Source organism: Henckelia pumila, chromosome 1 (genome assembly GCF_033568475.1).
Source record: "Henckelia pumila isolate YLH828 chromosome 1, ASM3356847v2, whole genome shotgun sequence".
Taxonomy (NCBI): domain Eukaryota; kingdom Viridiplantae; phylum Streptophyta; class Magnoliopsida; order Lamiales; family Gesneriaceae; genus Henckelia; species Henckelia pumila.
The window spans coordinates 107,168,966-107,183,929 of record NC_133120.1 but is presented as its reverse complement, the minus strand read 5'-3'; the positions used below and the strand labels follow the sequence as shown (position 1 = coordinate 107,183,929).

The window sequence follows — 14,964 nt, the reverse complement described above, 5'->3', positions numbered from 1 at the left end:
TTATTATTATTATCCGAACAACATATGATTGGTTCTTTTTGAGCGTTTGAACCGGTCACAACGTGAAGCTTCCCTCACTTTTACAGAAATTCCATCAATCGCAAAACATGTGTAGTTTTACCGAGTTTATGTCGACTGGTCACTCAAAATGAAGTGTCAAATGGGTCATATGCATAATGCAAGATGCTGGCATTTCCAAAAGTTGAATCCATCTTAATTACCGGATCGAATCCAATTAACTCATAATTCAGTCAGTCTCATAAGAAAAAAGTTATACTTTTGTCATGAAAATTAATATTTTTTTCATAGGTCCGATCAAATAAAAGATTCGTCTCACCAAATTAACTTATGACCATAAGTTTTTGTGTTCGGTTAATTATTTTTAAAACCAAATATCCATATAATCGTGGTAAAGATTGAATTAAAATATATCAGTACAGAAATGAAACATATTTCACATAAAAAATAAAATGCAAAAACAAAAAAAAAAAGTCAGAAATTTAGGCTAAAGAAAATACATGGATATCTAATTTGTTTTGCGCCTACATTACTAAGATTTTTTATGGCAACTCAATCTCGTGGGCTCGAAAAGCTTGTCCATGGATGAAGGAGAGGACACCTTGTAGAAGGTTTGAAATGGTCAGCTTATGGACTTAAACACTAACAAACATGATTAAGACCACACTCTGATCCACTCGGTTTCTCAGTCAAAGTTTCAACTCTGATTTCTTTAAATTCAAATTCCCCCACTCTTTCTACTTCATCCTTCAGTTTCTCTATTCCTCTCATTATTATACATGCACACACATAAGTTTGCACCACAATAAATTTGAGTCCAGTTTCTGAATCAAATCCAATACTTGTATGAATCTAGTATTGCTCTGAATTAAGCCAAGATAATATGGAGAGTGTTGGAACCTGGCAATACAATACACTTATCAACGAACTAACACAGGGGATGGAGAAAACCAACCAGCTTCGGAGTTATTTGTGGTCGACATCCCCGTCGGAAGCTCAGGACTTTATGCTGCAGAAGATACTGTCTTCATATGATAAGGCTTTATTGATCCTCAAGTGGGGTGGATCAAATGGAGCAGCAACATTGAGTACACCGGAGACTTCGGTATCTGTGCATGGAAGTCTAAGAAGTGAAGATTTGAACAAGAGTGTGAATGATAATCAGGATAATATGAATGCATCAAAGAAACGGTAAATTCTCACAATTGATTAGGGACTCTTAATCTTTTGCAAGGTGTTTTTTTTGTGCTAACTCTGTTTCTTGATTGGTGTAACAGAAAGATGCAGCACACGTGGACAGAGCGAGTGAGAGTTGATTCTGAAAATGGACTCGAAGGGCCTACCGATGATGGATTTAGTTGGCGAAAATACGGGCAAAAATACATTTTGGGAGCTAAATATCCGAGGTAGACACTTTTTTCTGACATGGAGACCACTAGTTCTTTAAATACAACACCAGAAACAAACATGCAAGAAAAAAAGTCTGAAGAATCAAAATTTTCTGTACTAAAATAAGGCACCACAATCCCTGCACTGCTTTTGTGTTTCCCTCTCACACGAGCGTGTACAAGGACTAGTATTTGATATAGACACTAGACCACAACGAAAATAACACGAGTTTGTCCACGTTTGCAGGAGCTATTACCGATGTACATACCGTCATGTTCAAAATTGCTGGGCGACAAAGCAAGTGCAGAGATCTGATGACGACCTGACCATGTTCGATATCACATACAAAGGAAGCCATACTTGTAACCTGTCCTCCACTAACACAGTTCCACCGCCAGCATCTCCTGAAAAACAGGAACTGAAACTTAACTACGGTCACAATCTTCAGGGCCAACACAGTGAAGCCCTTCCATACTTTAAAAATTCCCTCAGCTACAGCACCGAGGACTTGGTTAATGAGGAGATGCCTGCCCACTTCTCCTTTCAACCAACATTTGCATTCCATGATGAAGAAAACCACTATTTCCCGACCTCGGCTCTTCTTGATGAAAACCACCACCAAGGGGGCACAATATCTCAACATTTAATATCTCCAGCCACATCAGAATCCAATTATTTCTCAGCATCAACCCACGTGAGGATTCCTAATGTTCAGCATTCAGAGGCTGATACTGCAGATATAATCTCAGCCCAAACATCCACAACCAATTCTCCAATTGGAGGCATGGAGTTCTTGATTGATCCCACAAATCTAGATCCAAATTTCGCATTCAACATGCCAGAATTTTTCACATATTCAAATTTTGAACATGGACAATAAGAGGAAATAGAGTGGTTTTGTAATCTGATGATTGATCCTTGCGGTTATAAATCAGATATAGATAGATCTTGCAGAAATTTAAATCGATGTGTAAAGATGCTAGCCAATCTACATAAGTTTTATGAGAAGAAGTGCTTTTCAACTCTGTCATTCCAATTTCCATCAAGCACAAACAAGAACAAACATCTAAGTTACTAAATTGAGTTTACCGGCAGTTCAAGTAGACGGCAATAACCTATAAACTTCCAGAATAGCCTCTTAAGTTAAACTCAAACAGTATATTATTCAATCACAAGAAAAAGGAGGATAGTGTTGCAAATGAGATTTTTGAAACAAACAAGATCATTAGATAATCTTGTCGCTCAGATAAGATGATCAGTTCAGAATTTAAGCTCCAGATCAAGTAAAATTATATAAAAGGCAAAATGAACCAGTGAAAATACACTCTCGATGATACAGACCAAGACAATGTATAAAATTTACAATATCCAGCTGCCTGTAAAAGTGCAAATACTTGGAGATTAAACACAAAAAGACAAATTGGAAATTCCAATGCGAATACGAACCCATCTGGGCCAATCACAAAAGATATGAACTTTATATGCCAGGAATCACATGTACAGATTCTCTTGATAATTAATGAAAATAATGCCGAGGCTGGAGTATTTTGCCTTATGGACAGGAGAGGACTATTAAAGCACCATAATCTGCTGTTATCACCTAGATTGATGGCTCATCCTCTTCTTTACCTTTGGAGGCAAACTCTGATGTATTTCCATTTTCGCCTCCAGCTTTTCTAATAGCATCCCTAAGACCCAACACAATGAACAGGTTGGTGAGAGTAAGCAGTGACTCAGCCCCACCATGCAACCAGTCGACATTGGACAAGGATGTTCCATAGTGAACCTTTGCTGTGTGAAGATCGTAAATTCGATAATGAGTAAATGTGCAAGTTTTTTTCAAAAGATAACTTCACGATGCTTTGCAGCAGAAAGTTACCATAAATTCCAGCAGGTACTGCTCAGTGAGAGGCAATGTAGCAAAGACCAGAAGACGAAGGAGTTAGTACGAGGTTGGATATCAAGTTTTATGCCATACAAATATAAGAACTTAATCCCAGAAGTCACTCTTAGAGTCTATCGGTTTATGAACTCAATCATCATTTTCAACAAACAAGCCTAAGTCACGATTAAGTTCAACAAACAAGCCTTAGACTTCCATTATCATTTAAACAACCATTTGATCAATATAAAAGAAAAGCAATTTCAAGAATGCAGCATTAAGACTGATGAGGGAGGCGCCAAACATACCCACCTTCCTTACCATGTGCACACTAATTACCCTTCGTACTTTAGATAAAAGAATAAAATACACACTGAATAGTGCTGAAAAATAAAGGTTGAAGTATATATGAAAGGTGCATTAACATTACTTTTCCAAAACCATCTAAAGTGATAATTAATTCACTCTCTCAGTTTACCAAACTAATCTTCAATAAGAGCGTACAGATACTACAGCATTCATCAGAAATTTTAAAAAAAAAATCAAAATGTTAAGCATTATCTAATCAACATCAATATCAAACCGAGCACTAATTCACAATTCATGAAACCAATCAAATAGCTTACTTGTGGCACCAACAAAAGCAAGCAAGAAATAGAACCCAAAAAGAGTGAGTCTTGGAGCAGTCTTGGATTTGGTGATAAAATACAAGAATACCAGGTAAGGAAACAAAGAGAATGCAAAAAGCTGCGAAGCTATGCTCTGAGAATCAACGTTGGGTGCCCATGGATCCACAGGAAACAAAAACCCATGACAAATCATCTGTTTTCCTTTCCTATAAACTATCCTTCTTCCCATTTCAGTTTCACCAAAACAGTTGAATTCATATCTCTTGGGAGTTGAAATTGTTTCTCTGCTGTAGCTCCAAGGCTTTACTTGCCAACCTCTATTCTTACACAGGATTGAAGAACCAGTTAACACGGGAGACTTCAACAGACACTGAACTCGAACAGAAACTTCCATTTTTTTCCCCAAAAAACTCAAAGTTACTCTGAAGCAAGAATTATGAACCACCACAGATTTGTGCTCGACATTTTTTATCGAATGAGCCGAAATATTTTCGACGTTCGAGATTTTTGAGCGGCCCATCGCAGTCACGTTTAGGTCCATCAGTTGTATTGGGCGAAGTAGGCCCATAAAGCAAGAAGAGGTAAGGCCCATCCTCTGTATTGTAACATCGTGATTGTAAGATTGGATTCTTGGGTCAGTCATAAAATTAGGCCCGTTAAATTGTTTTTTCAAAAACAAAGGCCCACCATGATCAACACACATATGGTCCATTTAGAAGAGGAGTTTTAGCCTTTAGGTGGAGTGAAGCTTACTTCTTTTCTTAAAAAAATTAAAACAACAGAATTTGTACAGGTCTATTAATATTTCACGACAACTCGTAACATAACCCAGATTGCGAAACGGGCATAGATGTAATCATATAATAATTAATAAGTGATACCACACATATTTAAAATCTTACGCACATAATACCTCGGGTTCTGATACCGCAACTTGTATATTTGAAAATTCATATTTTTTCAGAATCATATTATATTTATATATTCTACCATCATTTACTATGAAGAATAAAACATTAATTGATCACATATATTCATTACATTCTACTTTTGATTTAAGTTTTATAAATGATCAGAGCTATAAATCATTATATTATCCATATATATGGAATTATTGATCGTTCATATATTATAAATATTTCATTTATCTCAAAGCAAATGACATCAAAATGGTACACAAATATGCATATATGATAGCAAAAAAATGCATGATATATATGCGAAAATGTTAAAAAGAGAGTAGCGATCTCTAATATAAAAGTATGTTTTGTTAATATATGATATTATATAATAAGCGGCGCATCATTCACAAATTTTAGCATTATAAACACAATGACACAAAGGCCTTAAAAACACGAAGTTTTCAGTTATGTTAAAGCATATAGACATAGTTGGTTAAAAAAAAAAAACTTTCATATAATGAAGTCAAGCAACATATCAAATACATCATGGAGTATATCACATTACATTTTCAATGTTGTTCAATACTATTACACCAAATCAAGGTCTTTTAAGGGAGTATTTGCAATCACTAAAAAAAAGTGATTGTTAGATTTTGGTTTAAAAAATCACTTTTATGTGTTTCTTATACCTAAATTATGTGTTAGTTTATGTTTAACTTAATTGAAATCCACAAGCTAGCCATATGATGATTATGATTTTCTAAAAGTGATTCTAATAAAAATATTAGTTATAAAATCATTATAATCACTTATTTTATCAAACAATACTCAACTTTGATTTTTAGATTTTCACTTTTGTTATCAAACACTACGAACTTTTGATTTTTTTTCACTTTTTTACAATTTATAAATTTAATCACTTCTACAAAAGCATAATTTATTGTCTACAATATTCAGCCGCCAATATTTAATAAATAATTTGAGGATATATAAAATCACAAATGTATCTTGATTTTTTTTTAAGGAATCTTATATCTGATCAAGAAAGCTCTATGAGCATTTTAGGCTTAATTCATTTCAAGTGGGGTTTATAGGAATTTTTTTATACTACACTTGGAGTATTCTGTGTGGTGGAAGTAGAGTTATTGGATCATTAACACATGTTGTCAATTTTAATTAAAATATGAAGGACACATAATTTATATGTTGATATTGAAATATAAGGAGAATTACACTGGATGAAAATTAGACTAACCCGAGGCTAATGGCTACTCCAGGTCGGAACATTTTCATATAGGAGTTAACCAAATTTTCTTATCCAAAATATGGGCTAATTGCATTAATCTCCCATGTGTAAAGTCTAATAATCATAAAACCCCATAAGAAATATTAATAGGCTAATGCATTTCTCATTTTTTTAAAATGCAGCACATTTCACCTTTATGTTATATAAACTCGGGCACATTTATACCCTCTCATAGGGGTTTTTATGCTAATTTTTTTAAAACATAGGATCTAACATGCTATTAATTTTACACAGGATGTTTTATGCCTTTTAGACTTTTCACATGGGATGTGGATGCAATTAGCTCCCAAAATCTCCATTGACATGGGCGCCAAGTGCCGGTCAATCCACGACACGAGACTTGATAAAACCTTTTTCATTATAAAAATAAATCGTTCACAATTTTTTATTTTACAACCAAAAATAATTTTTTACTTGTATTCCAAAAATAATCGTTCAGGATGAGTTTGTACGTGTGTGAAAATTGTGGCATCAGTTTATTGTTTAATGATTTTAACAAAAAATTTTTTAACACAACATAATATGTACGTAAGGCTAGGTAATCAAATTTCATGGAAAACCATCAATATCAACATAATCAAATCACATCACGCCGTCACATTCTATTTATTGGCCAAATTGTGACTGAAAACGAGAAGTTCAAAACATAAGGCACTTAATATTTTGGAGGTGTTTCTATAATCCATCGGGTGAAGCATAGAATGAGCCCATTTTGATGACAATTTAAATGAAAAAACATCACCCTTGGTGCACATAGTTATAAGAATAATTAGCTTTTTACCATTTCTGTGTGAAATTATTAAAGAAATAAAATCTAATGACTTTATTCCATATTTATTTATTAGAACATTCATTTCTTCGTTGCAACTTGTTATTATTTTGAATGATAAGATAGCATGGTTATAGATGTTGATTATTGTTTGATCTCTAAAAAAAATAAAATTGTACTGTATATTTTTAAATCAGAATGACATTATAGGTTCATTTAATATTTTATATTAATTTAATTTCTGGCTATATCGTTTTAATAATATAATTTTTTATTTTGTATTTATTGGTCGTTCTCTCTTTATTGAAAAAAAAAATGCATAATCGTCAAAATCTCACATCTAATTTTACATTAAAATACCCGTAATTAAAATATATATTTCAAATCGAACCATGCTCAACAGTTTGGTTTGATTCATGTTTTACATCGAAAACAGCCTTCCACCGAAATATAAAAGGAAGCACAAAATTTTTGTAGGGCTAATTGCATTCACACTCCCTGTGAAAAGTCTAAAAGACATAAAACACCTTGTGTAAAATTAATAGCATGTTAGACCCTATGTTTTAAAAAAATTAGCATAAAAACCCCTATGAGAGGGTATAAATGTGCCCGAGTTTGTATAACATAGGGGTGAAATGTGCTATATTTTAAAAAACTGAGGGATGCATTAGCCTATTAATATTTCTTAGGGGATTTTATGCCTTTTAGACTTTTTACAGAGGGTGTGAATGCAATTAGCCCAATTTTTGTATATGAGATACTCGCGTGTTATTTTTTTAGACGTGATGTACCCAAAAAATAAAGTTATCCGATTGAAAAAAATCCGGGTAATTCGTAAAAGTTCGGGTGGCTGGATTAATACTCGAACAATTTCAGAGAATGAATTTCGTGAGTTGTTACCTACATCACACAAAAAAGTGAGTGCGTCGAGGGTTGTCCGACGAAAACACTTCGACGCTCAGTCAGTATTTACCCAATAAAAGTTCAAGAAAATTAGAGCATGTGACTATAGGGATCGTACCTTAAAAATGAGGTAACTTAAGTTATTATAGATATTCGGAGAGTTTGATGGACTTGAACCTCTCACCGGCTTTTTAAACTTTATGGATATTGATAAAGTGTCTAAATAAATATCTAAATAATGTTAGACCCAAATAGATTGAGTCATTAGGCTTGGGTCCGAGAGAAAGTCAAATTGTGTCATAAATCATCAAGACCAATATCTTATTTTATTCAATCTCTGAAATTTTTTATTTTTTAAATCAAAATATTAATTTTTATTATAAATATATGTAGTGTCAACCTATCTCATAAATATAACTGTGTCATACTATTACTGATACCGTCTCGAACTTCATCAAAAGGAAATGTATTTTGTCATATAAATTAGCGCTCAAAAAGTACTTGCACAACTGCTGGTCTGCTGGTCTAGTGGTGGTGGAATCACGATTTTTCAGAGATAGAAAATAGGCCAAATATCCAAAAATTTAAGGAGAATATTTTTTGAGGTTTATGCATAAACTATAACATATAAAATACAAGTAAAACAAATTCAATCAATGAACTGGCACGACTTTTAACTTCGCAGTGAAGTTTTGAATTTTTTATCTTAAAAACTCAAGAATTAAATTTTTGACTGTGTCACTGACTGAGGTCGATCTTATGGTACGGAGAAAATCATTCAAATTTTTGCCCTCATAGAGTTCATAAATATCACATTATTGTTTTTCTTTTTTGAAAAAAATATAACAAATCACTTGGTGGATATGTAATTGTACTTTTCCTTTACCATAATTCTTCTCCCTATATAACCCGAAGATTTCCATTATTACCCACAGGTATAATTATGCTGCTGGGAATGATGTAAATTGGCCCTTGATCAAATATTATTTTCAACAACTTATTATTGATATATCTGTAAATTTTCTAGAATTTCGAAGTATTATGCTATTTATCCACAAATATTGTCATTTTTTTTACATAAAAACAACTTCGATGTAGAAAGATTCCCTGAAAATTTGGGGCAAAAATATTTAAAAAGAATACCGCCAATCCATCAGTATACACTCCTTGCTGTGTCCAAGTGTGGATCAATTGGCTCTATGCACGAGTTGGGCTAACTCACAATAAGTGAGCAATTAATGAAACCACCAAATTCTGGCCCAAAATTGCTATTTTATTAATTAATAAATAAATGTCCCTATTGACAAAGATGTAATTCCATTGCATTTGTAATTCTCTCGAATCCCATATACTCCCAACAAATTTTGGCCAAGGATACCCATTTTTAATAGGGCCATATACGATATGCCAAAATTGAAATCCATAAAAAACCAAGAATTCCAAGCATTGAAGTACAATTATGGCTTCATAATTAATTCCACTCTATCCATCATCATGATGGATCACACAAATTTAAAATTCATTAAAGTGGAGTGACAAACATCTCGGATTTCTTTGAAATCTATCGTAATTGTTATTGACATGAAATTAAATTTTGTCCGAAGAAATAAATCAAAGAAAATTCATCCAACCCACCAACAAGACCTGAGATTATGTTTAATGAATTCTTTATTCCGCAAACCATGTATTGCAATCTGCACATGTTTCTAATCCTAACATCTTCAATCGTTGCATTCAAAGCACACAAAGAGAATTGCAAATTTTATGCAGGTCATTACATGTTTATATATAGCTAATTCAAAAATCACAAATATACATATAGAGAGAGAGAGAGAGAGATTTCAACAGTATTTTGGGAGGAGATGTGTGGAGCAGTGGGGAAGGAGGGATCAAACTTATCTGTAATCAAAATCACATACAATAGACACCCACAGATTTAGTAACAGCAGCAGCACCACTGAGTCTTTCGGATTTACTTCTTCTGACCAGAGATTTGATTTCCGGCGAGTGCCCTTCACGCTCCGGGGCTTCTGGGATCGTGGAAAGTGCGCCGGATTTGTCGTAAATCACGTAAAACCCTTCCTTGGGCGCGAATCCTGGGGCGAATGGGTCGTTTTCGCTGTTGTTGATCTTGCTGCTGTGATTGGGTTTGAAAACCGACCGCATGAGCCGGTGGACGGAGCGTATGATTTTAGATGTGGGTTTCTTCTTTGTCGGCTGCGGCGGAGGAAGAGGAGGAGGGAGGCGGTGGCCGTCGGTTAGGTGGGGCATGGAGAGAGTTCTGGAAGCTATGGCGGAACTGAGCTGCTTTTCGAATGATCTCAACTCGAACGAATCGTAGAGAGAACTGCCACAGTCCCACACCAAATGCTTCGACTCTGCTTGATCTCGCTTCGTTTTCGTGATTTTCTCCATCTTTTGTTCTCTCCCTTTTTTTCCAAGAATCGAGAAGATTTTGATCGATTGGGGAAGATGGAATCGAAGCTTGTGCGGCACCGGTGAAGTTTAATTATGGTGGGTTTGAGCCTGAGAGCCTGTAGATTTTCAAGCATAAAAAGGCTACGAGACTGCAAAAATTCACGTCTCCCTAATATATGCCACAAGCCAATAAATTAAACCAATCCACGTATTGGATAATTTCTGCTTATTCACTCAAAAATTACATATTTTATGTTCGCAGACTCGCAGTAGTTAAAATCTCGTGCTAATATAATAAAGTTTTGTTTACGTGTTTTGATAAATGAAAAATTACATAATTAATATTGATTAATCTATGTTTATTTGTATAAATAAAGGATTATATAATTAATATCAATTAATCATATGTTTACTTGCAAAATTGAACATGAATATAAATCTTTTGACCCGTTAATGATAAGTTTATCGATGATTTTTAATCTTAAATTTTTCATGGGATTATAATCTTTACAAGGTAAGAGAGTGAATTTTTTTTATCCATCCAACTAAACATATTAATATGTATCTATAACCACTCTATATCTTATCAAATTATCTTAATAATAATACTTTAATCTATCATTGAAAAATTGAAAATGAGTATAAATCTTTCGACCCGTTAATGATAGGATTTACAGATGATTTTTAATCCTAAATTTTTCATGGGATTATAAATCTTTACAAGGTGAAAGAGTGAAATTTTTTTTTTATCCAACCAACTGAATCCCCTCAATTTTTCGGCTTAACAAAGGGGTAGGGGTAGAGGGAGTCGGTGGTGGGGGCAGGGATTAAAAAGTTAAATTAAATAAAAATAAAAATTGTACATTGAAATTTTTATTTTTTATCGAAGTTATTTAATTTTTGTTCTACGATTTTTTTATTTTGTTGAAATAATATTTTGTCCTATAATTATCTTTTATGTGTTGTTCATTTAGCTCATGGTTCGCAAAAATGATCACAGAACGGGTGGAACAGCCATTCTGAAACAGGAATGGCAGCTGTCGCGACAAAGTTACGGGGGAAAACGGTTGATTAATATAACACTGTTTTTCTTTAAAATATCGGTAATTTCGCGGACGTCGCGGAATGAAACGGCAATTTCACGGATTTCGCGGCCGTCGCGGAACGTTTTAGGTAATTTTTTATATTAAAATTTTAGCAAATTATATAATTATTTATTTTTTATTATAGAAATATTCCGCGACAATAACCGCGACCGTTCCGTGAAATTCCAATAAAATCGGAACGACAGCCTCCGCGACCGCAACTGCGAACCATGAATCGGAACGACAGCCTCCGCGACCGCAACTGCGAACCATGATCTCGCCCCCTATTTGATTTTTCTGGCTCCGTCCCTGTCCATAACCACTCTACATCCTATCAAATTATCTTAGTAATCATATTTTAATCTATCATTGTCTCAATCCCATCATTTAAAGTAACGCAGCCTAATATGATGTTATTTGTCTCGTATCGATTGGATAAAATTTCTGCAAATTATATATATGGACAAAAATAATATCTCATTTGGGCTTAGTTTTGAAGTTGAAAAGCAAAAGAAGAGAAGAGAAAAGAAAAGAAGGCGAGGAAAACATATAGAAGAAAAATGATGTATTTTTTTGTTTGAGAGTTGAAGAAAGAAAAGAAAGAAAATGAGTTAAATTTATTTTCTTTATTTTCCTTCCTTAAAAAAACATGTTAAACAATCAATTTTTTAAAATTTTAATTCATTTCTCTTCTTTTTCTTTCAAATCACATCTTCCAAATGAAGCCTTAAGCAAGTTTTTGGGGTTGAATTAAGTTCAAATCCACTAACTTTTTAACATCTGCAAATCAAAATAAGGAAGTAAAATGCATTGAGTAATCTATAAAAGACCCATCTTATGGAAATTGATAGCAAGAATCGGAGTCCCAACTATTTGTAAAACATTAATCTATTTTATCACAAATTACTTTTTTTAGTATAGTATATGAACGTAAATGATTGTTACATGCGGAAAAAATCATTTGGTAATTCATTTCAGACGAAGTAAAATTTGACATTTGACTAGAACGTGAATATGTGATCGAGTCAGTTTCACCGAGTAAACTTTGCATTAATGAGATGCTGATATGGTAGATATAGGACATGGCGTGGAAGAAGTTTAACCATAATGCGCATAATTTAACGTGTGTGTGTGTGAGAGAGAACATTATTATAGGAGTACGTAGTTATATGTCTATTGCATTTTACCCTTTTTATTTCGTATTCCATTAAAACACGTAAAAAATGTTAGTTAAAAAAATCGTCAATTTCATTTTTTTTTAAAAATAAAATAAAATGCAGCAAATTTTATTGCACGAGTCCAAGAAAATGTGAGGAAAGGGGATGAATTGTGTTAAAAACACACAAACAAACAGGGAACACGATATTATCGCGTATTGATTTTGCATTAGTCACCGTGTAATTTAATTTAACCGATACGATGGCTCTGCTCTGCAGATGTGACGTGCTGCGCAAGTGCTCATTAAACAAGTAATATTTTTATTAAGTAATTACAGATTTTATATTCTTTTATTTTAATATCACGTAATTATTCGTGCATTGTTGGTTTATGTGGCCGACTACTCAATCGCATCAATATATTTATTCATGGCAATCTTTGTCTAATTTCTGGTTAATTTGGTGTGACACTCACATGATATGGAACATGTCGATGATACTTCATTTCAAATATTTACGATATTCTATTTTTTTTTTAATGTCATATCAACATTTTGATGAAATTTGATCGAAAAAAGTTATTAAGTCAAAAAATAAAAACGGAACTTGAATACTCGGTTGTACAAAACCAAGATAGAACAAGTCAGTTGACATGAAAATTATTTTCATTCTCAAGATTACAATAGAAAGCACCACGATTTCATTGGTTAATTTTGTCAAACAGATCTCATATTTGACATGATGTATGAAAATATATAATGGTTTTCATTTCAACAATATTATTTTTTATTTTATATATGAATCGGATCGACGTGTATCAATTATTATACATATAGATTCATGAGATTGTCTCACAAAAATATATATATATATATATGTACGATGTGTTGCAAAATTCGAACAATATTCAGCAAATTAATTTGCATTTATCACAAGTAAAACGTTATAAGCAAACTAAACAAGTGGACAGTTGCTTCATTCTCCACAAAACTGTGAGTATCCTACGTACGATATGCGGAATATACGCGGTTATGGACTGTTTGGGTTTAAGAAAAGCACGCAAATTTAAAATAAATAAATATTAGTATGTGTTGCAAGTAATAAATTTGAGCCCAATTAATGCGCTTACTTTGGTCAAACGTCTTTAGATTTATTTATATATATATATATAATATAAATATTTGGTCAGATCTATTGATTATTTAATTTGGTTTTGGTACACCATATCGGACTATTATTACGAAGGTCGAAGAGGTCGATCGGAAAAAAAAAAAAATTGTGCCTTATAAGTGATGTCTTGACTTTGGACAAAATTTGGTACGTCAAAGAAAAATTAATTTGATTCATATTATGATCCTTATTTTTATATACTTTTGTAATTAAAAAAATGTATGAGTATGATTCACAGGTGAGACAGAATTTCAACATGATCCTACTCATAAATTTTTTTTTGTTAAAAATATTATTTTCTACTATAAATATAGTGAGTTTCATAAGAAAACTAACTCTATTTTAAATGGAAAAGATCGCAAACGGGACTAAATTTCTAAACAATAGTTGACTACAAATGTAAATCAAGTCAGAATATCATTTTTGTTCAAAACTGAAAACCAAAATATCTTGAGCTTGATTGCTCTACTTAGACTTTGAACAGGCTTGTAACGTTCGAGTTTATGTTTGAGTTTGGAATTAGGATAATGTACGTATTGTCCTACAAGTCAGAGACTCGGAAAAGCAGTAGCATGTAGAATCAAATTTTTACAATAATTTTTACACCACAAAAAAATCAGTACAAAATTTAATTTATCAAATTTCACGATACATTGAATGTAAAATCTCACGATATCATATCAAAATCTCACGAGATAATAGCAAAATATCACGACATAATTGTTGTATATATCGTTGTACGATATATTGGTTGCACATCTAGCATTATTCGACTCGGAATCATGATTTTAAAAAAATTGTTTTTTTTATCGATATTGTTAATATCGATAATAAAGTCTTATTTTTATTTTTATGAATCCAAGAATACTATGACATTTTTTTTTACTTGTATTAGTTTTATTTACTTTTTTTGGTTGGATTTATAGAAAATTAATTTTTTTTAATCAAGAACAAACAAAGGATATTTTAACCAAATGGTTATCTCCATGTACTATCAACCTTTCATGTCAAAACACAAATAAGTGAAACTACCGATAAATTTTTTTCAAGTTATAAAATATGCATTCGTGAAAAGCTGATATGTATTGTGTTACGTCCTCGGCCTAGGCGTACTCCTGCACAATGGGTTTTTATAGCAAATATTTCGTATTCGTCATCAATTTATGAAAATGACTAACTCAAGTTGTTGCCCATTATAAACTTATTTTAAATCCTTAATTTTTTTCATGTGGGAAAGATATATCACATATTGAAGGTAATTTAAAACGATTTCGAATTACTCTATATTTCGAGCTAAGTTGTCACTGTGGATAGAGTTTGGTTAAACACTTTGGTA

The 14,964-nt window shown here is 32.8% G+C and overlaps 3 protein-coding genes across 3 annotated transcripts; 1 reads left to right on the top strand and 2 right to left on the bottom strand.

The window, feature by feature from the left end:
* Nucleotides 1-754: 754 nt before the first annotated feature.
* LOC140877206 (probable WRKY transcription factor 53) lies at nucleotides 755-2,429 on the top strand. The gene is made up of 3 exons (XM_073280737.1): nucleotides 755-1,209; nucleotides 1,296-1,424; nucleotides 1,654-2,429. The coding sequence occupies exons 1-3, from the start codon at nucleotides 902-904 to the stop codon at nucleotides 2,285-2,287; spliced, it is 1,071 nt and encodes a 356-aa protein (XP_073136838.1). The 5' UTR covers nucleotides 755-901; the 3' UTR covers nucleotides 2,288-2,429.
* Nucleotides 2,430-2,713: 284 nt separating this feature from the next.
* On the bottom strand, nucleotides 2,714-4,354 carry LOC140877210 (uncharacterized). Its single transcript, XM_073280742.1, has 3 exons — nucleotides 3,916-4,354; nucleotides 3,287-3,304; nucleotides 2,714-3,198 (listed from the first exon to the last, which is right to left on the bottom strand). Exons 1-3 carry the CDS (start codon nucleotides 4,310-4,312, stop codon nucleotides 3,008-3,010), a joined length of 606 nt encoding a protein of 201 aa, XP_073136843.1. The 5' UTR covers nucleotides 4,313-4,354; the 3' UTR covers nucleotides 2,714-3,007.
* Nucleotides 4,355-9,448: 5,094 nt separating this feature from the next.
* Nucleotides 9,449-10,439, bottom strand: LOC140875251 (uncharacterized). The gene has a single exon (XM_073278901.1). The coding sequence runs from the start codon at nucleotides 10,211-10,213 to the stop codon at nucleotides 9,710-9,712; it is 504 nt and encodes a 167-aa protein (XP_073135002.1). The 5' UTR covers nucleotides 10,214-10,439; the 3' UTR covers nucleotides 9,449-9,709.
* Nucleotides 10,440-14,964: the final 4,525 nt, after the last annotated feature.

Coding starts and splice junctions, on each gene's coding strand:
- LOC140877206 (XM_073280737.1), top strand. CDS start 902: ATGGAGAGTGTTGGAACCTGGCAATACAATACACTTATCAACGAACTA. Junction 1,210..1,295: donor ATGAATGCATCAAAGAAACG/GTAAATTCTCAC, acceptor TTGGTGTAACAG/AAAGATGCAGCACACGTGGA. Junction 1,425..1,653: donor TTGGGAGCTAAATATCCGAG/GTAGACACTTTT, acceptor CCACGTTTGCAG/GAGCTATTACCGATGTACAT.
- LOC140877210 (XM_073280742.1), bottom strand. CDS start 4,312: ATGGAAGTTTCTGTTCGAGTTCAGTGTCTGTTGAAGTCTCCCGTGTTA.
- LOC140875251 (XM_073278901.1), bottom strand. CDS start 10,213: ATGGAGAAAATCACGAAAACGAAGCGAGATCAAGCAGAGTCGAAGCAT.